At 41.6% G+C, this 21,741-nt stretch overlaps 1 protein-coding gene across 1 annotated transcript in view; it reads left to right on the forward strand.

Annotated features, from left to right (window-relative positions):
- Positions 1–21,741, forward strand: part of si:ch211-196i2.1 (collagen alpha-1(I) chain) — an 85,324-nt gene that overhangs the window by 13,210 nt on the left and 50,373 nt on the right. Inside the window, exons 2-6 of the mRNA XM_041059467.1 lie at positions 12,436–12,583; positions 12,801–12,959; positions 14,666–14,858; positions 17,576–17,710; positions 18,122–18,202. Coding sequence (XP_040915401.1) covers positions 12,436–12,583; positions 12,801–12,959; positions 14,666–14,858; positions 17,576–17,710; positions 18,122–18,202 — 716 coding nt within the window. The remainder of the gene's footprint in view (positions 1–12,435; positions 12,584–12,800; positions 12,960–14,665; positions 14,859–17,575; positions 17,711–18,121; positions 18,203–21,741) is intronic.

Below are 21,741 nucleotides of genomic sequence, written 5' to 3' on the forward strand. Positions count from 1 at the left end.
TCAGGCCCTTTCACCCGTTTCATCTGTTTGGCTGCCTCCATAGGTGGGGTCCAGGGATGTATCCTGTCCCAGGAGCCGGAGTGTGCATTGTGCCTATGTGTCCACTCAGTGAGAAATGAAACGTCTCTCATGCAAAGCAGACTGTCAGGCTCACATCTGTGCAAACACGCAGCTTATTTTACTTTTGCTGAAGTCTCTGAATCTACAAAGAGAGTTTTTAACATGAGGGTCTAATAGTTTGAATAATTTCAGTTGTCATGCATAATGTACTGCAGTTTATTGAGAGCTGCCACTTTTTTTGTTTTCATTACTGATACGTCAAGTCTTCTTTTGATTGGCTGGTCAGTTAATTAGTTTTAAAAATGTACTGAATGTCTCCAAACTGCTGACTCACAAATCATTATAAAACAATTTGTTCTGTCACAGAAAAGCAGCAAATATCTGTGTTTGAGAACCTGGAACGAGCAAATATTGCAGTCTAAGAATTACAGTGTTGGTTGTTCCACCACTTTATTTCAGACTGAAATGTCTCAACAACTATTGGATAGACTGCCATGAAATTTGGTGCAGATATTCATGGTGATCCCCTGACTTTTTCCCCTTGAAACTCCATGTGGTTAACATTTGTGGTTTTGAATGAACTGCCTCAATAACTACTGGAGGACTTGCTATGAAATTTGGTAAACCCATTCACACCCACCCATCTTTAACTTTTCAAATACATTTAGCCTGATTTATCTTTTATCTTGACAACGTCTTACAGACAAATCAACAAATCAGTGTTTACTGTGCACGTATGTTACTTTATAAGCTGCATGGAAAGATGTGCAATCAGCACTAGACCTGATGTGTAGTATGTGCAACACACTGTAAAAAGATTCTACAAATAGGTGATAATACATTATACACTATAAACATTATTTCAGACCTGGCTTTAAAATTCATTCATGGTTAGAAGCAAAAATAGTTTTTGTGCTGCTGTATATCAACCTGCCATGCCACTTGAGGTTTTTACATTACATCAAAAATCCCTTTTGGTTGTCTGTCACACTAACATTGACCTTAACCAGAGTGACCCGAGGGTCTCCATGCTTAGGGGGGGAGTGTGTCAAACAATGGAACAAACCTTTGATGGATGGCCTGGATTCCCCACAGTCAGACTGACTCACCGCTCTCCCTCCTGCCCTCTCTGCCCCTGTGTCATTCACTAAACATGAGAAGCTAATGTTACGCTGCTCTGAGCCATCTCATTTGGCTGTTGAATGTCTCAAGTTCAGTGCTTGTCAGTCCTTTAAAGAAAGGTGAAAAAAAATAAGCTAGTTTTATATAGCAAAGTTGACTTAAATAAATGCTGTCTGTTGGTGTCAGTGTAGTATGAGATCTGCAGGAATCGGATAAACGTATTTCACTCTTCTGGTGTAAACTCAAACAGCTAAACTGAGATGAATATTTGACATCATTCACTTCCAGACTCTTCATTGTTTTGATGTGCAGAAATACTTCAAAGCTCTACAGGCCCATAACCATATCATTAGTGCTATTCACTCCTACAAAAACAACAGGGAATTTGACCCGGGGGCATGTTCATCACTCCATCCACTTCCTTTGCTGTCCGCTGATGAATTCCCAAACAGGCAAGTTTAGAAGCAGACCAGGGCAAGTGTTGACTGGTGCTCTTCTATGTTTCCTCTCCCTAAAGGAAGGCTGTCCTGAGGAAGCTGTAGCATTGTCTTAGGGAAGCTGTTGTGTGTTGAAAGCTTTAGTGAGTCTATAAGCGAGGTCATTTTTTTGACCATGAGTCCATTCTAAAATGGCATTCAGATGTTAACAAAAAAAAACCAAACAAACTGAATTACTTTTACCCATGGGTCACACTTAAATATTATTCATCCCTAGAGGGGAAATGAGAAAATGTTCACGGGGGGGCTCAGCATATTCTTGTGAAGAAAAGTTTATTATTTTCATTTTGGTTCTTTCCAGTGGGTTTGTGATCGCTTTCATGTGTTTCCTTAAAAAACAAATCCCTTAATAAGCTGTTTATGATTTTTGTTTGCATCTAGGTTTTGTCTCCTTGTGTTTTACTGTTGTTTTATATGAAACAGGTGAAATTAATGACCTAATACTCATGCTAAATAAGGGCAACAAACTTTGATTCAGTGAGTTTGCCCACAGCACAAAAACCTACCCTTGTTAGTGTCTGGCCATGCTGAGGTGTTGCCTCCACCCCAATACAATGTAGGTCAATGGAACTTTATATGTTTTGCTCTAAACCACAAATAAAATTGCTAGACTCTGTGAGGCTGTACTTGGGCCGAGTGGTGCTTTGAGCCAAATGGTAATGTCAGCGTGCTAACGTAATCACATGGACGATGTTAACATCGCTGGTGTGACTTGCACGTTCAGAAATCCACTTGGAAATCAAAGGAAAAAAAGACTGTTCTTCTATCTCCGCAACTTGACAGATGTTTGCCAGTTTGTAAATTTTCTTCAGCGTCAGTGTGATCTGGCGTTGTCTGTACATCCATGGGTACAATTCAAACTTTTAATGGTGGCAGTTGACGAGTGTAGCAGCCTCAGTTTTGACCTCAGTGTCAGAAAACCCCCAGCCTAAACTAAGTACACACGTATGTCAGTAAGCACAGTTAAATCTCTTTTACTGTGTCAGGTTTTTGTAGTTTTTTAAACAATACAGGAACTTACAGATGTAATGCAACTTCAAGCATTGAGCACCACACAGGGACTCTCCCTCTCCCTTAACTTATGCCACCATAATGTTTAATTTACTTTGCCAATGACTGGCTCCAGTGTTCTTAAGTCCCTCTTTGAAGGGATTACAACTTCAGTTAAGCGAGAGAAAAACAGCACAGGAAGTTTTTATGTCTCTCTCAGCCCTGCAGGACTGAGTGATTAGCTGCCATGGATAAGTACTCTTTATACACAGAGAACGAGAACCAGGCTTACATGTCCATTCAAAGAGGGACAAAGGTTCTTAAAAATTGACTTTAAAATCAAATAAAATAAAAGAATATACTGTAGGAATATGCTTGTGCCCATATGATAAAAGTGTACATGTTGAATGTCTCTTACTTGCTACTGCTGTAGTGCTACGATTCTGGTTTTCAATCTGTGTCCAGATCTCTCCTGGCTCTCCACTAATATACTACCTGTACCTTTCTAACATCATGCCTCCTGAACATACCCCTGGTGGCACTTTAATTCCCCTCTCCTGACTGCACATATTTCCTGGTTTTCCAGACAAAGTAATGTTTTAGGTTTACAAGAAGGGCCCAGAACTGCTGTGTCTTGTGTCAGTTCCTGGGCCTTGTTACATTTGGGCTAACAGCGTAGCTGTTATAGCCATTCAGTCCACTTAACTCCCTCTGTGTCCTCCATTGGGCTGTAAGCCTGTCTTCACACAAAACACAGATTTTACTTAAGCTCACTCTATCCTCTGTGAGGGACACCTCTTGAAATAATATCCCAGCATCTGACAGAAGGTATTTCCATTAGGGCTCCTGGTGAGCATTGCACAGTCTGATGTTCAGTTAAAGCTTAGTGTGGCAGTAGATGTGCTCATCACTCAAAGCTTTGTTGAGGACTGACTGATTGGGATGTTTAGGAACAGGGTTTCTTATGTTTCCTGTGCTCACTCCAACTTTCCATCTCTCATTTCCTACTTATCTGGCCCGGTGATTCCATCCTCGTTTTTCCACCAGAGCAGGTGGACGTCTTTAATCTTCTGCCTATTTGGGCTGCCTGCTGTACCAAAGCAGAGCTCAGTAATTGTACTAGCACAGTAATTGAGCTATCTGTTGGTCTGTCTCAGCTTATTAGGGTAATGTGATCCCACCACAGGACGGCGTGGCAGCAAGCTCCGATTCTTCTGATTACTGTTGCTGGAGGTCGGCCAGACGACCAGGAGGCAGCGGTGGACAGGGAGGGTTTGATTTTAGATTGGCAAGAGGATGTCTTATCATGTCCCTGTGGTTAGAACTGCAGCCACCATTTACTGATGGCTCTCCCAGGGACAGAGGAATACTACTTAAAAAGGACACTGCACATTTATTACTGTTCATCTTTGAAGACAAAGTGCAGTAATTGAACTTTTTCGACCATATGGGTGGGCTATAGAACTCTACAGCAAGTCTACAGACACATAGCCCTGGCATATTGTCTACATATACAGTTTTTTATGGGTTGTGAAAGCAAATTTGTGTGCAGTCGGCTCACACACCTGTACCTCATATCGTGTTAAACCAAACTAACAGGACATATTTGTCTCATATAAAGAAGGTTCATATAGTTCTAATGTTAAAAATATATAGATAGTCAACAGCCTTCGGTTTGCAAGAATCACTTTGCTTGGGCTGCTCTAAATTAGTTGGCATGACTTACTAGGAGCTCTGTTCTCTGAGTCTCCCTGGGGGTTTGTCACAGTGCACACTGTGTAAAGTGTAAACAGTAGAAACGCGCCTGCCTGTGTTTAAGAAGGAAACGGGCCCCACCGATCAGCTCCCAAAGTCACTGTGGCGTAAAGAAAGTTTGAACCTCTGGTCAGAGGTGGGAGAACATTTAGTGTGTCCTGTATCAGTGACCCTCAGTGGTCCCTGTCAGGTCTGACCTTCACTGACAGATGCACCACATCCACAACTACTAGTGATCCCACTGGAGGATCAGTGTTTGGAAAATCCCACATGGAATATTTAGTGTTTTGTTTTAAAGCGTTAGCATTCATGTGCTGTGAACGTAACAGAGGACGTGAAACACGTGTCTTTCTTTTTCAGATACCTGTACAGCTCTGATGAAGCATAGTCATAATTCCAGACTGGTAGCCAGAGGACTAGTAGACTAAGACTTTGTTCAGACTGCAGGCAAATCAGGTCCCAAATCAGACCGTTGGGACACACTATCTGCACTGTCTGCAAGTGTTCACATTGGATTGTGTCCAGACATCACCACCCATCTGCATGGGTCGCTGTAGGAATGATGTAGGCGTAAGTAACTGCGTAATCGACCGCCACTTTTGATTAGATGTTGTCGTTTGTCGCTTTGGGAGTGACTCAAAAAACACTTTGAAATCCGATTTGAGCAGCGAGAGCGTCCAGACCAAGCTGTGCTGTGTTATTGAACTGAGAGCTGAGCCAGTGAGAGTCACTAAATGGCATATTGCCTGTATACAAACTTTATGGGAGAGCTCTATGCTGTGTCCCTCACATTTAGAAATCCAGTGTAGCACGAAAGCAGGAAATCCTGGACAGAAACTGCTTTGCAACATGGCATTCTTCTATTAAATAAAATACAAATACTACAAATACAAACGGTGACCTCTTTATACTTTTAGTCAGTCATGGCAGATTGTTGATTGATCAGTTACGTCTTTGTTTTGTTTCCTCTTTCTAAGACAGAGCCTGGCAGCTCTTACAGACTTGCCTTCTCTGCTTTCAGATTGACTGTAGTGCACTGACTCAGAGCTGGGCATCAGCCAAGCCCGATAATTGCTGCCACTCCAGAGAGTTACAAAAATAGAGGAAGTGTATACGGGCTTTAATCTGGCCTCATGCTTTTGTCTATTGTTGGGCCATGGTGGACCAGAGCCCACCGTACCCACTGTAACAGTCTGACATAAAGTCTGTGAGCTACTTATTGGCTCCACTGATGTCTGAGCCAAAAGAAATTAGCGCAATCAAGAGAGGTGTGTCAGGGGCCTGATGCTCGGGAGCTGAGTGAGTGTGGACTGTAGTGGAGTGTACGGCATTTTCTCTTTTTTTATTTTTTTGAAGTCACTTCCAAAGAAAATCGTGTTCAAAGTGCTGGTGTTCATGTTCACGCTGAAGCATTATTCCCTCTGGAAGGAGAATATTTACATGTTTGAGGTTTTTCACTTGGAAAAATGCAGCACATGCTCAAAGGTTTTGTTTTTTTCCACTTATGTAAAAGTCCCTCCGTCTGTTTAAAGTTTCCACAAATCATTTTTCATTGCTGTCAAAGATATTTTTATCGAAGAATGTATGACAGCATTGTAAGAGAGTATTCTTTTCTCGAGGCTGATTAGGTGGGTACAGTCTATGTATGATTTAGATGCTGTGGTTACAGAGGAATGATTGGTTGGACACTGTGTATAGCCAACAGCTATACAGTGTACACAGTGTGAATAAGAGCCTTTCACAGCGGGCCTCATCCAAAAACAAACAAATACGCAGCAACACTGCCAGATTACACACTTGTTGGTTTTTGTTTGTGATTAGTGGATATAGGCCTTGTTTGCATTAGTCTACCACATGTGTGAATGTGGGATTCCACTATACAGCTGGTTGGACGACGCACCTGAACAGCTCCCAGCTCCACAGTGTGTGTGTGTGGGTGGGATGAGCATTTTAAGGTGGATTTACTGAATGCTGCTGGTATCACTTTTTTGGCTTCCCCACCTCAGATGCCTCTAGGGAGGAACTGATATACAGTTTAGCATCTGGACTGGATGTGTTGTAGCTACATTATCAGGTTGTCATGTCATCATTTATACCAAAGTAATGATGTTCAATCAATGATGAAAACAGTCACCCATTAATTTTCTGTTTATTGTTTAATGAATGTACAAATCAGTCCAGCTTTGCCTCCTGTCAGAATTGTACCAGAATTGTACCTAAAATCTGTGTTAGTAGAGAAGAACAAAGACACGTGAGCGTGTTTGCTCACATTCAGACAGAAAGGCAAGTTCCAGCAAGTAGCTTGATCTGTGGAGGCTACATGCAGGAACTTCCTTGCTCTGCCTTGACCCCTTAAGGTGCAAGTACAAATAAAGCTGTAGTCGTCAGCAAAACACTGAAGGGCGAGTGAAGGTTAAGACTTTTCTCTTGATGCAGCTGAAATTAGACAGGTCTGGTTCTTAGTGTTGTGGAGTTTTCATTGTAACTGTGTGGCTGTCCCGCTTTGAGCCTGTAACACACCATGTAAGATCATGTAACAGTCAGAGTCAGACCAATCAACACTCGGCCAGCGTCTCCGACATGTGGAGAAATCACAGTGAATGATGGAATTTATGTAACATCATAGTGCAGAATGCATGGGAACCATATGTGTGCCTCATAAACACAAAACCATTTTCAAAAGGATCAGAGATGACTTGCATGTGATCATCCAGCCAAATGTTTTTTGTTTTTTTTCCCCAGATTAACTCTGCGTTGTGTTTAAACTACAAGCATGTACATTTCTGGACCATCATCAATCAGGAAAAAGATGTTATCTGAAACTGACTTTCAGTCATTGTTAGACTTCCATTGTCAGTTCTTGCTAAATTGTCTCAAGTGTGAAACTCTGTAGTAAATCAAAGTTGTTCTGGCAGATAGTAGTTGCAGTAGCTATTGAAGTGGCGTAAATACAGAATTATTGGGGCCTTATAACTATTTGACTGTGTGTCTCTCTAGAGGCTTTTGTATTCTTTCGTGTGACAATGGTGGATCATCATGAAGGCCTTCATTTATTACACTGATTATCACTTTCCCTGATCAGAAGGCGGCTGAGAAGATTTATGGAGAGGATCAGAACATGGCATGCTAACAAAAAAAAAAGGGGGAGAATTCTTTACAGTGACTGGGGGCATTTAAAGAAGATCATACACAGCTGTTGTCTGTGTTTATAATTTTCAGCCATTTTTCCCGTCTGCAGCATATTCTGCTCATGCTTATCTCTGGGAGTTTATGTCTTCATCTGGTGCTTATTCTATTTTGTCGCTTAGAAACAGTTATCCCTGCGACATATGCTGATATTATTCTTATCACAGCCCTGCTTACAGTGATAGGTTGGGCTCTGGGGGACGTTACTGAGAGTCCTGTATAACCAGTGTTTTACATTTGTGCATTCAACCTGACGATATGCCAGAGATATATCTCAGAAAAAATACTGACCAGCTGTAGAACCCAGGTGGCCTAGTTAGTTCAGTGTTTACCAGTGTCAGTGTACAGCAACAAGGTCCTGGGCTCAAACCCAAACTGTTTTCTGAGTGAGTTTCTTGGAGTGTCCAGTTCCCCTCTGCACAGTGGCAGTCCTTGTCACTGCTGAATGCAGGCAACAGTGTTTGTAGTGGTTCTGAAGGGCCACACCTGAAGACGGGGGTTAAAAGCCTGACGTCATAGACGGGGTGCTGTTCGACCACCTGACAAACCCCACAGACCTTCTTTGTAGCTCACGGGACACATGGCTTCTTTTCACCTGCCAGTGCTGAACTTCACCTGCAGGATTCTTGCTTGTCCCCCAGTTTCAGAAACCTCTGTGCAGGTGCCCTGAGCAACCAGTAGGAGCTGCAATGAGGATTTAAACGGGCACTGTTTGTTTTAATGCATAAGCATGCTGGAGGTACCATTACTGTGAACTGAGCCTGGTGTTTTTGAGATGGACTGTCTTTGTTTTTGCAGACTAGGAACCTGTCCATGTGTTATCCTGCATTTTACCAAAAGCAGGCTCATACAGCTCCAGACCCCTCAACCCTGAAAGAGATAGATAAGCTAAATAGAGAGAGGATGACTTGTGGTAAGTTTTGGTAGATTGTGCTCGACTAAGAAGGAGGTACATTTTACTGAAACCACCTGGATTGAGCTTGGTTTTTGGCTCAAATTCAGTTGGACACAGTCAGAAATCACCCGCGGGCATGTGCAGGGCCTTTGGTTTATTAAATGGTTAGTCACATGTTCAGTTTAGTCAGCTCGGGATTTTCATTAAAAACAACTGAGGAGCAATCTGAACAAACTATTCAGTACTGGTCGAGTTAACCTACGATTTAAAGGCAGCTGGATCACTTGTATTTTTAAATAGAGAAGCCTTTTTTTATAGACTCCACCCAGGACATATACAACATTGTGACTCATTCTAACTGTGGGTAAATATGACAAACCTCAAAACTACCCACTGACCGACCTAACCCTGAAAGTCCTTACTGTTCACACGTTTCTCCTGATGCAGGACTCAAAACATCTGTTTCACTTTTGCAGGAAACAGAACAGGCATGACTGGCAGCCCCCCCCTCCCTCCCTTCCTCCCTCCCTCCTTACCCTCTCCCCATCTTAATGGCTTGATCTTTTGATTATAGCGTTGGGAGAAAAGCATGTTCCGAGGTTTTTCCTTGAGGGCACATCGTTGGCACATGAAATGGTCTTTCATGAACACTCCCGCACAAGTGGGGCTTAATAAAGACCATCAGAGCATTAGATCAGTAAGTGTGTGTGAGAACATTTTCCAGTTCAAGGGACTATAAATTACTGCTCGTTCAGATATTGTAGCATCAGCACACTCCTCAGTATGACAGAGGAGTTTGTGGACTGTGTGATTGATGTTAATGTTGTTATTATGGTTCACTGTAGTTTGTACATTGTTAGAAGCTTGTGTAATTGCGGGTCTAAACAATGGCTGATAAATGAGTGAGTCTCTAACACAATGCAGTATGGACATCTGATGCCATTCTAAACATACAGTGACAGTGGAGGAATATCAGTGTAATATTACTATCAAAGTCTTGGTCTCGGTTCAAAGGCTATAGTACAATTATTCTACAATTATTTATAAAGTGTCCTGAACCTATTTGACTGTTCTGAGTTAAAAATGGATATCTCTACCTTTGAGGTCATTGTTTCCACATTAATCCTGGTGTGTTATTACATCCGTTAGTGCTGAAACAATTAGTCAAAAATATCTATTGGTTGGCCGACAACAATTTTGATTATCCATTAAGAGGCTTTGGTGTTTTGCTCTGTTTAATATCACTGTTAATCACAGTTGGTCTGATAAAACGAGCAATTTAAAGACGACACACTGGGCTCTACTTTATAAAGTTTTATAGATTAACTTTAGTCACATCTGTTGTCTCTCCCTTTGTGGACTATTTTCAGTCCGCAGGGAATTGACCTGCACTAGTCTCAAAGGGACAAAGCAGACATGACGCGTCTGCAGTCATTTTAGAGAAGCTGTTTCTTTCATGTAACATCAGATCCTAAAGTGGAAAAACCGTATCAATCAGCCATCAGAGGAAAACAGCACTAATGACAGCTTTTGATCAGCGAAGAGGGAAGTCACTGTTCCCCTTATTCACGTCCCCCATCTAAAACCTTTTGACTGCAAAGCAGAGGATGATCTCATCTCATGTAACTTAAACTGAGAAATCATCAGACAAGAGCGCGATCGAAAACTCTTACTCTTGTTCTTATTGTTACAAAAGAAAGTTTTGGGGTTTTTTTTAATAATGGGAAATCACAAAATACAGTCATTATGGGCTTAAGTAATTTGTCCTGCAGAATTATTGCATAGAAAAATCAAATCATTCATATGATCATGTATAACAAAGGCATTGCCTCTTGAGCTGGGTGGACTTGGGACTGGAGTGTCCATACAGAGAACAAGAAAACAGTTTAAAGTGATACTCCAGTGGTCTAGTCTTCCCCTTCCATAAAGCTGGTGGATTTAGAAGAGCCAGATTAAATATAATAGTCAAATTTGGTGCAGCAGAAGCCAAGAAAGCCTGACTTTTAGTCTGTAGTGAGAATAAAGCTTAAAAAACGTGGAGCCTGCATTTGACATAATGCAATTGTATAGTATTCGTCATTAAAGTTTGCCTAGCTGGTAAATCGCCACATCTTTCAAATTCTAAACCTAAACTTTGTAAATCAGGCTTTTTTGTGAAAAATGTGAAGCCTCAAGCCAAATCCACAACAACCCTGCTGATGTCCATTGTTTTTCATTAAACTTTAAACACAGAAGACATCATCCGGCTGCTTTACAGGCTGAGTAGTGCTGCTTTTGATGAGTCATCTAAGCTTCATGTGTAGTGCCCCCTTTAACACTTGCATCTGCAAGTCTCTGTTTAAAACAACATTAGGAGCAAAGTTGAGAGATTAAAGTTTGAACTATTGGTCTGTGCAGATGTTCTGTTCAGCAGCTTGGTTCCTTGTGCCTTGAAATAAATGAAAAATGTCTGTAATTTACTTGTTATTATGCTTCTCAGCGCCTTTTTTTTTATTTGAAAACCAATGTCTAGTTTACCTGGTTAGTAAACTATTTGACCTCGCGTCCCTCGGGGCTGTTAAGCAAAGGTTAAAAGTGCAGTTTGAACCATTATTCAAATCATTTTTTTTCCCTCTCTAAGTGGTTCTCGTCCATATATCTTTGAGGAATCCAGGAAGGCTGGTATGTTGGAATTTTTAGTGCGACACCAGATATGTCCCCCTCGTGCCATTCCTTTGGGTCGCAGAGTGTGACCACAGAGCGCTCCACAGACCGGTGATTTGTACGGCACTGCTGTCAGGACGTGTTAAGAGCAAATGGGTCTCTGAAGGGCTGACAGACATGGATTAATTTACAAAAGCGCTTGAGAGCAGTAGGGTTTAATCTGCTTGAGCAATCTTATATCTTTGGAAAAAGTCCAGAGGCAGTCTCAGGCATGTTCGGAGCGGCTAAATCCCAGAGATTTGTGTTTGGTTGCTGCTGTTGTAATCTTCAGGCTCCTTGTTACAGTTGATCACTGTAACATGAATGTTCTTTCGTCAAATGGATGTTTTTTTTCATGCATGTTATGCAAATGGACCCTCTTGGTTAGCCTCATTAGCCTCAGCACCACGTCTTACATGATGAGACTGACGTTTAAGGTGAGAATGACCTCAGTCCGTTCCCAGGTTAGAGTGTGCTCAGAGTACAACAATCCCAGTCTTTGAGCGGTGACTCACTTTCTTCAAATATGATGAAGAGCTGTATTCATAATCCTCAGGAGGAGCTGTTCAAGCACAGCCTAATCAACAAAACCCACCTGTGGGCAGGGCATGACAAATGGCACTTTACCTGCTCACATGGGGTAAAAATAAAAGACTCTCTTACATCTAATGATGGGAAGTAAGTCAGTGGGTGAGGGGCAAAACAATCATCTGCACTGTAAGGCTCCGAAAAACAAAGTCAAAATAGTATGGAATTTGTAGCAGCCCTCAGCAAAGGCACAGGCCCTGTAAGTGGTTTTCCGCTTTTTAGCAGTGCCATCAGTGAGCGGTCTGTTCGCAGAATGTTAAGGTTTTTTCCTAAGTGCCAACAGATGAATGATTTGGTTTGGTTGCTGCACATGGCTGCCGCCTGGGTCCCCTACTCTTGAAAAAGAGCACAGAACATACAGTATATGGCCGGAAGTATGTGGACACCCAAACGTTAGGCACAATGCTACACATTTTTTGGATTCAGTGTGATTTTGTCCACACGCTTTGTGGATATTATTTACTCTGATGGCCATAAATCAACTTGTAAATCACATCCAGTACAAGTCCTAAGTACATTATAACTTCTAATAGTTAATTCAACGTACTTTTAATTGTGCCAGTTTTCTGAAATAACTAACTAGCTAACTAACTTACCTCATGGAGTAGATTGAAGCATAGTATATTTACTGATCTGATGATGGACATTTCTCTTTAACAGATGAGGTGAACATTCTGCAGGAGCTTTCTCTTCATGTGTCAAACAGCAGCAACGCCTCCATGACCGTGGAGGACAGCAGGTGTCCAGTTCTACAGTTGGGACAGTACTCCACCTTGGCTCTTCCCCTACAACAGCTCTTCACTGATGGGTGCGGTTTCTTCTCTGCTTTTTATTCCTAGCGTCTGATGATGCATCTGCTGTACCTTTTCAGTGTGACACCTTAATTAGCAACACATTGGTGTCCACTGTTGCTTACTGTACAATTCCAGCCCACAGGCATGAGTTATATTATAAAGGAGTGGCATCCTTTATGCTCTGAGTAACAATTACATGGCTAAAAGTTGTGTGTCTGTGTTTGTGTTTAGGTTCGCAGATGAGTTCAGTTTACTGGTGCAGTTTCGGAGTCCTCAGAGAGAAGAACGTAGCGTCTTCACCATGCTCAGCCCCGACAGTCACGTTATGCTGCAGCTACGGATCAGTGCGTACGCCATCATCTTCATAGGAACACAACAACGACACTATGAGTGAGCACGCTGCTTTTTAAAAATTTTTCCTTTGACTTTCCTGCTCCAAATTAATTCAAATTGAGTGAAACCTATATATGTATTGCATGCTGTGACACCTCTTTGGCAGATTTAAGAAGCTTTTATTTGTGTTAACTTTTATACAAAACCCATTATTCAAAAAAAGATCCAGATGTCTGAACGTGATTACTACATCCATCTCAGGTAATGGAGGGAGAATCATGCCCATTCCTGCTTCTTGGCTAAAGTGTATGCAAATGTGTCTGTAAGATGAAGGAAAGTTCTGTGCAAGTGTATTTGTTAGCAGCATGTGTGTATTTGTTTGACGGTGAATCGCGTTTGGCTGTATCTTTGGTGAAATGATTTATTAGGTGTCTCTTGGCAGGTTTCTCCTCTTCACGAACCGCAGAGCCCCAAGCAATACATCACTGTAAGACAGAGCAGACAGAGCTGAAAAAGATAAAGACACACACGGATACTGTACTTATCATGTGTTGTTGGCACACGGTTGAACTTGTTTTTATTTTAAAGCTGCTGCTCTGTCAATCATCCTGACTGGCTGCTTCCACTTAGAAGGTTTGGATGGGTCTAGAGTCCAGGTTGGCTTTTAGAGGATGCCAGTGGTTTTCTTAGACATCTCTGATTAATATTCTATTTATTCAAGCTTGAAAACTAAAAAAAAAAAAAAAAATCAGAAGGTGTTGTGACGTAGAGAAAGAAATTAGTTTACGAGACCTTTGTAAACCACTGCTCGTCTTTGCTTTGAGGCCAGCCGCTCAATACTACTTTAGTCGCTACCAGCAGAACGCACTGGAATTCCCAGGTGCATTGTAGGTAACATATGTACCAGGTTTTGACAAAGAAGAAGGATGTGTGGAATAAAAAAGATGATATCTCTGGTTCTGCTGCATCAGATTTGATGCTTTTATTTCCCATCTGTCCACCATGAGTCCAGCAATGTTGAGTGCAGTGGAGTGAATGGTGTACTCTTACTCGCAGTGACACATCCACAACAACTTTTTGTCAACTCCTAAGCACTAACAAAGATTTTTAGCCTCATTAAGCTCAATGTTTTGGATTTACAGTGCGTTTACTGTACACTGAAGTATACAGTGCCCTCATGAAACTGAGCAGCTGGCAGCTGTTTTCAGCTTTGATAAACTCACTGTACTCTACCTGCCCGGCAACAAACAGCAGACACAGAAAGATGATTTTGCCTCCAGGTGATAAAAAAGAAATCCATCAGTGGAGCTTTAATATTATTAAACATTTCTGCCTTTTTGTTTAAAGATAAAAGATCTGTTCCACTTTTGTTATTCATGTGTTTTATAGCTATTTTCCAGAATGATAGATCAACAGTGTTTCATACATAGATTTAATTCTACCAGCCCAGCACATACCAGGTTCTACACAGCAGCAACCCCGGGACCTGGCAGGGATGTTGCTTCTTCATCAAAGACACTTCATATTTCCCCTAAAATATTTGGTTTTAACAGTGTTTCTGACCTACTGCCTGAACCTCACTGTTTAGTGAAGAAAGGTTGGTATGAGTTAAGAGGAATAAAAAACATCTGTGTTTTAATTGTCAGAGGGCCTAAGCATGATTTGAACTTACCTCCCAGATTAAATCACGCAGACATTCATCTCTCAAGACACACAAAATCAAAGACATGATCACATAACGACCCATGTGTCTCTCTGTTCAGGTTCCCAGTCAGCGGCCTGTCTGATGGAAAGTGGCACCATGTGGGTGTCAGTGTGTCTGCCAAGCAGCTGGCAGTGTATGTGGACTGCTCCCTGCTGGAGAGTGTGGACTGGGTCTACCACAGCATGGGGATCAGCACAGACGGGCTGCTCATGGTCGGAGGCATCATCGAGAGCTTTGAGACGCCATTCGAAGTAGGTGGTTTTCATTCAGTCTTATCTGAATATCTCAACAGCTCTGCTGCTTTCTTTTTTTTTTCCTTCTTCCACTAATCATAAAAAGAAACATGCCATTACACAAAAGGAACCTCGCCTACAATCGTCAGCCACACACCCCATTACCTGTTAGTCTGCACATTTCTCTATAAATATTTATAAAACACCCAGAAGCTGAATTCATTAAGTTTTATTCTGCTAACCGCAGGTCAAACCAGTGCATTTGAAAAGACATTAATGTCTCCTCATCCTTACACCCACACATACACTCAGTCTTGCCTTACATCAGTTGTGAGGACACTCACTGACACAATGCCCCTGACTCTAACCTTAGCCATCGCAATTAAATTAGTCTTCACCCTCAAACAACCCTTTAAAGTTGTGAGGATGGACCAGAATGTCCTCACATCAAACCAAAAACAAACCGCACACTCACAGAAGACATGGCTTACAAACACACACATGCACATACACATACTCAGAGGAAAGAACACACAAGTAGATATTCAAACCCCGTGGCCGTATCCCATCCCATTCCCTTTTCATCACAGACACAAAGACGCGTAGTCCGTAATGCTTAGAAACCATGTGTTTGTTTTTATAAAGTATGCGTAGAAATCCCTGTAACCTGCTCTAACCACAACTTCAATTACCTGCCAAGCACCAGTGTTACATAAAATTACAGAGGAAACACTGATGAGTGTTTGGACAACGGATGAGTTCAGTATCCTCTCCCTGTCGCCCTCCCCCCTTTCTCCATTCAGCATGAAGACATCACATTTCACTTTAACGTTTAAAAAACCATAATGTCTTTGGACTGGAAAGCAGGAAACCTCAAAGGAGAACATGTGATGCACAAATCATGTAAAAGTTTACATTTTTGCTGACATTTTTTAAACGCACACAGTTCAGGTTTAGATTTTTTTGCACTTATTTTTTATGTCCATTCCAGGCGCCTGTTGGTTTTCATTTATTTCAGTGTGGGATGAAAATCTCTTGGCAGAAACTTATCTGAGTTGTGGATTCTGTCACAGAAAACACCAGATCTTCATACATTTTTTTGTCAATTACATTAGTGTGTTGTTGTAATGCATTTTAAGTACAGATTACAATGAGAAGTCTGATAACTGTGTTATCCTGTATGATCCTTTTAAGTTTTCATCTCAAGGGGGAAAACAAAAACGGAAAGTCTTCCATTAAAGGCTGAGTTTGACGACCTAAAATGCAGCTGGCGTTGCATTATGGACAATCTGTCCCACTTACAACAAGCACTCGCGTAGCCTGAGGATCAGAACGGGCAGTGTGACTGTTTCACAGCGGGGTGAGGAGAAGCATTTTAAGGCTCTTTTAAACAGAGATCCCAGTATATTGTTGTTAGGAAGACCCCTCATTATTCCGGCTTTCCTTGTTGATCAAAAGAAAGCCCACACCAAGCCGCCCCTGCGTGTGATTTTACATTCATGCACAATCAGAGGAGCTATAGTACAACAGCGTCGGTGTCTGTCCCGTCATGCTGGCTCTGCCTTTCACACAGACATCAGTCCAGCTCTGTGACTACCTCCACTGCTGGCATAACGCCCGAACAACAATGTGCCCCCCCTGTTCTGTGTATGTAGCTTTTATACAGAACAGAGAGGTGGAATCCCCGCCTTCAACAGGCTGTATAAAAAGGGCTGTAGAGGCAGCATCTGGATTTGTTCTTAGCACCAGATAAAATGGATTCTCCCCTGACTTATTTCCCCTGATGACAGCTTTTTACTGAGCTCCAAGGACGTAGCACGTCCACACTCAAAGGTGGTGACAGTCCCGTCACTGGACTTTCTTTTGTGTTAGGCAATGCTAAACTATACATTACCGTACTCTGCTTTTATCTGTAACTCTTACTGTCGTCCATGCCACTGCTGCATGACTGGGAGGGAATTTAACATAAAAATAGAGAAATTAAGAAGGTTTAATATTGGATTCATATGTTTGGAAGGCCTCAGAATCACACCATGAATCTTCAGTAATGTGAGCTTTAATGGAAGTCTTCAGCGTGGTCATCTGCTCTCAGCTTTTCCATCACTTTGACGTTGTTGTTCAACACCTTTGATGCTTATTAAGCACTGTTTTGATCCACAAGAAGTTCCTTACTAGGTGTTAAACATGTGATAAGAAAATTAGATGCTGCAAGTCTTTCTCTTTATTTAATCTCCTACCTAATTGTTACCAGGGATGTAACACACAGACTCTTTTTTTTTTTTTTTTTAAATGTCTGCTAATGTTTTGTTTGTCAAGTTTGGCCTGATGTCAGAGTCACTGATGAAGTGAAGGGTGGACCTGCAGTGAAATGTGTGACCTGCTGTAACCTTCCTGTGAACAGTTTATCAGATTTGTCTGAAAAGGTTTGTTCAGGTGCAGTGTTTCTCCACATTTCTAAACATGGTCAAAACATATTTATTTTGACCTCCGCTGTCAGTGGTTCTTGTATGATACTGTAAAAGTGGGTTTCTGGCAAAGAACCATGGTAATAAGTTGGAAAAGAAAGTGCTGGGTGATGGCTTGGCATCTGTCCACACTCAGATCTCACATGTGTATTTAGCTTCTGTCTCCAACTGTATATATAGAGATATTTACATTTATTTTTGAAAAAAATGCAGTGTCTTTACAGTGTGTGTTGCCTGCTGACTCCGTATTTAATGTCTCTGTCTCTGCAGGGTCATCTGAGACAGCTGACCTTCCTCATGGACGACCCAAATGCCGCCCAGCAGCACTGCAGCCACCACCCACCCCGCTGTACTGAGATGTCCCCCAAGCCTCCTCGCTCCACACGCACCAACAACATCCTGGAGGTGAGGATAGATGAGTGGAAAAGAAATGGAAGGGATTAGGAAAATTCACAGCATTTTCACAAGTGACATTAACTTTTACTGTGGTTCCTTTGACTGAAGTAAACAGGACGGCCCTGACATGTCACTGAGGTGTTTAAGGTGAAGCCAGAAATCTTTTGAAGCCCACAGCCCAGACACTCAGACTCCTGCAGTTAAGGCTTTGACAGCAGAACATGTTATATACTGTGAAGCATGATAAAGGATCATCAGAGGATTCAAAACAGAAACTTCACTGACTCTTGTGGTTTTGATCCAGTCTGGTGACTTTAACAGCTCTGGCTGTTTGGTTGTTCATCGGTTTAGCCCTGAACTGTCTTTGTTTGTGTTTTTTTTTTTTTAAATTTAGAAATTGTCCCTTCTGTTCCCTCACAGAATAGACTGCTGTCCTCAAATGACCTGGAGGACCTGCTGGGGAATCCTAAGGACGAGTCATTTTTGAGTCTTGGCAGAAGCGTGAGTAAAATATTTTGGTGCCTAAATTGCTAAGAAACAATGTAGTCCTCTTTAAATCTATGCTGAAAATCCCCTGTTGTGTGAAAAAAAAAAAAACCCCACACACACACAGTTGCCTGGTTTCACAGCTGTGTCCCTGAAGCTCTAGCTGGAGAGTGTGGGCAGCTGACCAGTCGTCATGGTGATTACATCCAGCTGTGGGCAGGCAGGAAGCTGCAGTCGTGTATACCAACCGCTGGTCTGGTTTCACTGGCTTCATTTTTTTCATATGTCTCTGTCCGTAAAACCTCCAGCGTCTGTAATTAATTAGTGCTGTGGTGCTGAGCCTCAGGCGTCAGAGGCCCCAGCCAGCAGTCCCACCTTTTCTCATCCTTGGCTGACTGGCCCACTTCGCTTGTGCTTTTGTGTGCATAAATGTGTATACGTGTGTACTGTACGTGTGTACTGTATGTGTGTGTGTGTGTCCTGTGAGACGCCTGTGTACATGACCTGTCTGCCTTCTGGCCCATCAGTCTGTGTCTGGTCACTGGTCTTTGTTGTGGCCAACGAAAGGGTTCATCTGGGTACTGACGCTAAAAGTCTGCTTTGATTAATTGCAGATAGGAAGCGTTTCTTTTGATTTTAACCCAAAACAATCTGCAAATTTATTGGTGTTTTAATTTGGAATATTAAAAAAATAAGGGAAAAATCCGGGGAAAAAATAAAAACAACCAAAAACTAAGAAAAAACAGCAGAAAGAATTGATTTTAAAAAACTTTTGCAGCAAAAATGCTGTGTAATTTTACCTTTTGGCTCACTTGTTTACACTGTGTATTTATTTATTTTCTCTCCATGTTCCAGAACCAGAATTACTGAGTTGCACTTTGTAGAAAACCTACTATAATCAGTGGTGGTCATCACTGTCTTTTGTGTCTCATTAGTTTCTTTCTTTGTGGTAAAGGGAGACAAAAAAATCAGGCTAAAAACTGATTCAAATTTAATTTGAATAGAAAAAAAAGTTTTTCTCTATAAATTCTCTAAATCTGTATAAAACTAAAATAATCAGCTTTGAAACAGAAACATAACAGAAGCAGTGAGCTGGATGGAGCTGCCGGCTCAGTGAGAAGCAGTGAGGAGCATGACAGGAGAGACAGTAAAGAGACCAATCACACCTCAGATGCAGCTCCTGCACTGTTGCACTGTTGCAGTAAACTCCTGCTTCCTCACTTCATTCTATTTGTTTCTGCAATTAAAGATCCAATAAAACTGGGTCTTGAACATCTTGAAAAGCTGCTGTTTCTTGGAAAACATTACATCTTCAGTGGGTGCAGCTAAGTCCAACTAAAGCTGATTATTCACCCAAACAGCTGACAATTGTGAGGATGTGTAGCATGTTAGAAAGTTTGATGGATTGTCTTTGAGTTTGAGCAGATCCACAAAGTACATTTTCAAGTGGCTGCTGTCAAATCTGTCATAAACTGCAGTGATCTGGTTTTAATATTATTTCAATAGTTTCTTACATGTTGCGGCTGTGCTGTGATAGAAATAAAACAGGTTTTAGCTCCAAATTAGACCATATTCTTTTTACTTTCTGTTCAAAGTAGAATTACACAACGTAGCTCCACTTTTCTCTTCTCAGAGAACAGTTTTGAGGACACAGCCATCTTGTTTTAATAAAACTTTTATTGGAATTATGCATGGATAAAACCATGGATATCAAAGATTGAGTGTTTACATTCTGTAGGAGTGCCCACGTCGTTAACCTTCAGTTGCTCTGTGCAATGTGAGTATACAAGTCATGCGTTTAATCGTTGTGCAGTGTCTGCTCAGCTCAGACGTCACAAGCTGTGTCATTATTCTCACCTCTCTCTGCCTGTGCTATCAGCTCAGACTGTCTCCATAACTGCTTGCCTTTCCACTTAAGACTCATCCATCAGTGTTTCATATCCTGTTCATATCCTGAAAATATATCACAGTAAGGAAGTTATGATAACATTTCATTTGACATTTAAAAGCTGTTGATGATGATAAATAGTTGAAACTGACAGTACATCCTCGCCGAGCCATCTTGTACATTTAGAAATCTGTTTTGTTATGACTACACGCTCTGTAGATGAATATCTCAGACCAAACAGAACACAGGTCCTGAAATGCTTGGAAATGAAGGAAAAGCAAAGCTGGTTTGAATTTACATTTTCTTGCCCATAGAGCAACGTCTGAAATAATCAGCGAGGATCTGGTTCTCCTTACATACAGTAGTGTGCAGCCAGAGGAGCAACTACAATCCTGAATATAAAAGACAGCAGAGCATGTCGTGGCGTAACAGCTCCACCAGGCACAGAGTCTCTCCATCAGGATGGCACTGGGATGCCTTTGTGATGAAGTAGACAACAGAGACCTCTCCTGCTGTTTGGTGCTGGGGAGTGTTTACAGGCACAAGCTGCACCAGCTCTGTATCTACAGTTAGGGAAATCTTCCCCAGCAAGAAGAGAAAGATCTGGTTCCAGCCAAGAAATAGTTCTGGTACATAACCCACCATAAAACAGCAAAATGTTGTTTTTACACTTTGGTGTTTTGTACTGTAATACGACATGTAGTGTTTTTTAGTGAACTTTAGAGGTGTCGGTAGGCGGATTTGGTTACATTTAAACAGAGCCAGACCAGCCGTTTACCCCTGTTTTCAGTCTTCTGTCTTCAAAGCTAAGCTAACTGCCTGCTGGCTCCAGATGCATGCATACAGCCTGTCTTCTCAAACACATGTCCAAACTATTTCTTTTCCAAAACAAGCACGTCGAAGACATCACCTTGAACTCTGGCAACTTGTGATGGGCTTTTTATTTTATGGACTGAACGTCTAATGGACTAATCAAACAAATAGTCAACAGATAAACATTAAAAATAATTGCTAATTGCAGGCCTAGTTTATTGTATAGGAAATAGCAAGTGATTTTGGACACAGTCTGTTTCTCATTAAATCCATAACAAGATGAACAAGATGCAGTTCTCTTTTGCTAAGGTCTGCTGCTGTCATCTTTGAGGCGTAACATTTCTAACTGTGGGGCCACGTTGTCGGGGCTTCCTGACTTTGATGCATGTCCTGTCTGGGGCCACCGGCTCCCTTGACAGGTGCTCTCTTTAGAGACGTGGCACTCGACCAGTTAATCTACAGTTCCTTCAGTGAGCACTAAGATGTTAAACACTCCTGGAGGTCAGGGACCTTGGCTAAACATGCATGTACAAAGCCAGAGCTTTGGACTTCAGAGTATGCTGATGGCTTTGAACCCTCATAACTGACACGTCCTGTATTAGTCAGAATTACTTTTGTAGATTGCAGTGATTTATCAGCCACTCTTGCTTGTGAAGTGAAGGTTTGCTGCTCTTCGCTGATTTACTTCATTCATATCATTGTACATTGAATCACTTTAGGTCTTAAACTTTTGGTCAAACAAAACAAGTAATGTGAAGTAATGAGTACACTCGCTGCCAAACCTCTGATGGCCAGTTACTGTATTTCAGACATTTTAAAGACCAAACAATTAATCAGTTAATTGGAAAAATAA

Source organism: Toxotes jaculatrix, chromosome 16, assembly GCF_017976425.1.
Source record: "Toxotes jaculatrix isolate fToxJac2 chromosome 16, fToxJac2.pri, whole genome shotgun sequence".
In the NCBI taxonomy this organism is placed as follows: Eukaryota; Metazoa; Chordata; class Actinopteri; family Toxotidae; genus Toxotes; species Toxotes jaculatrix.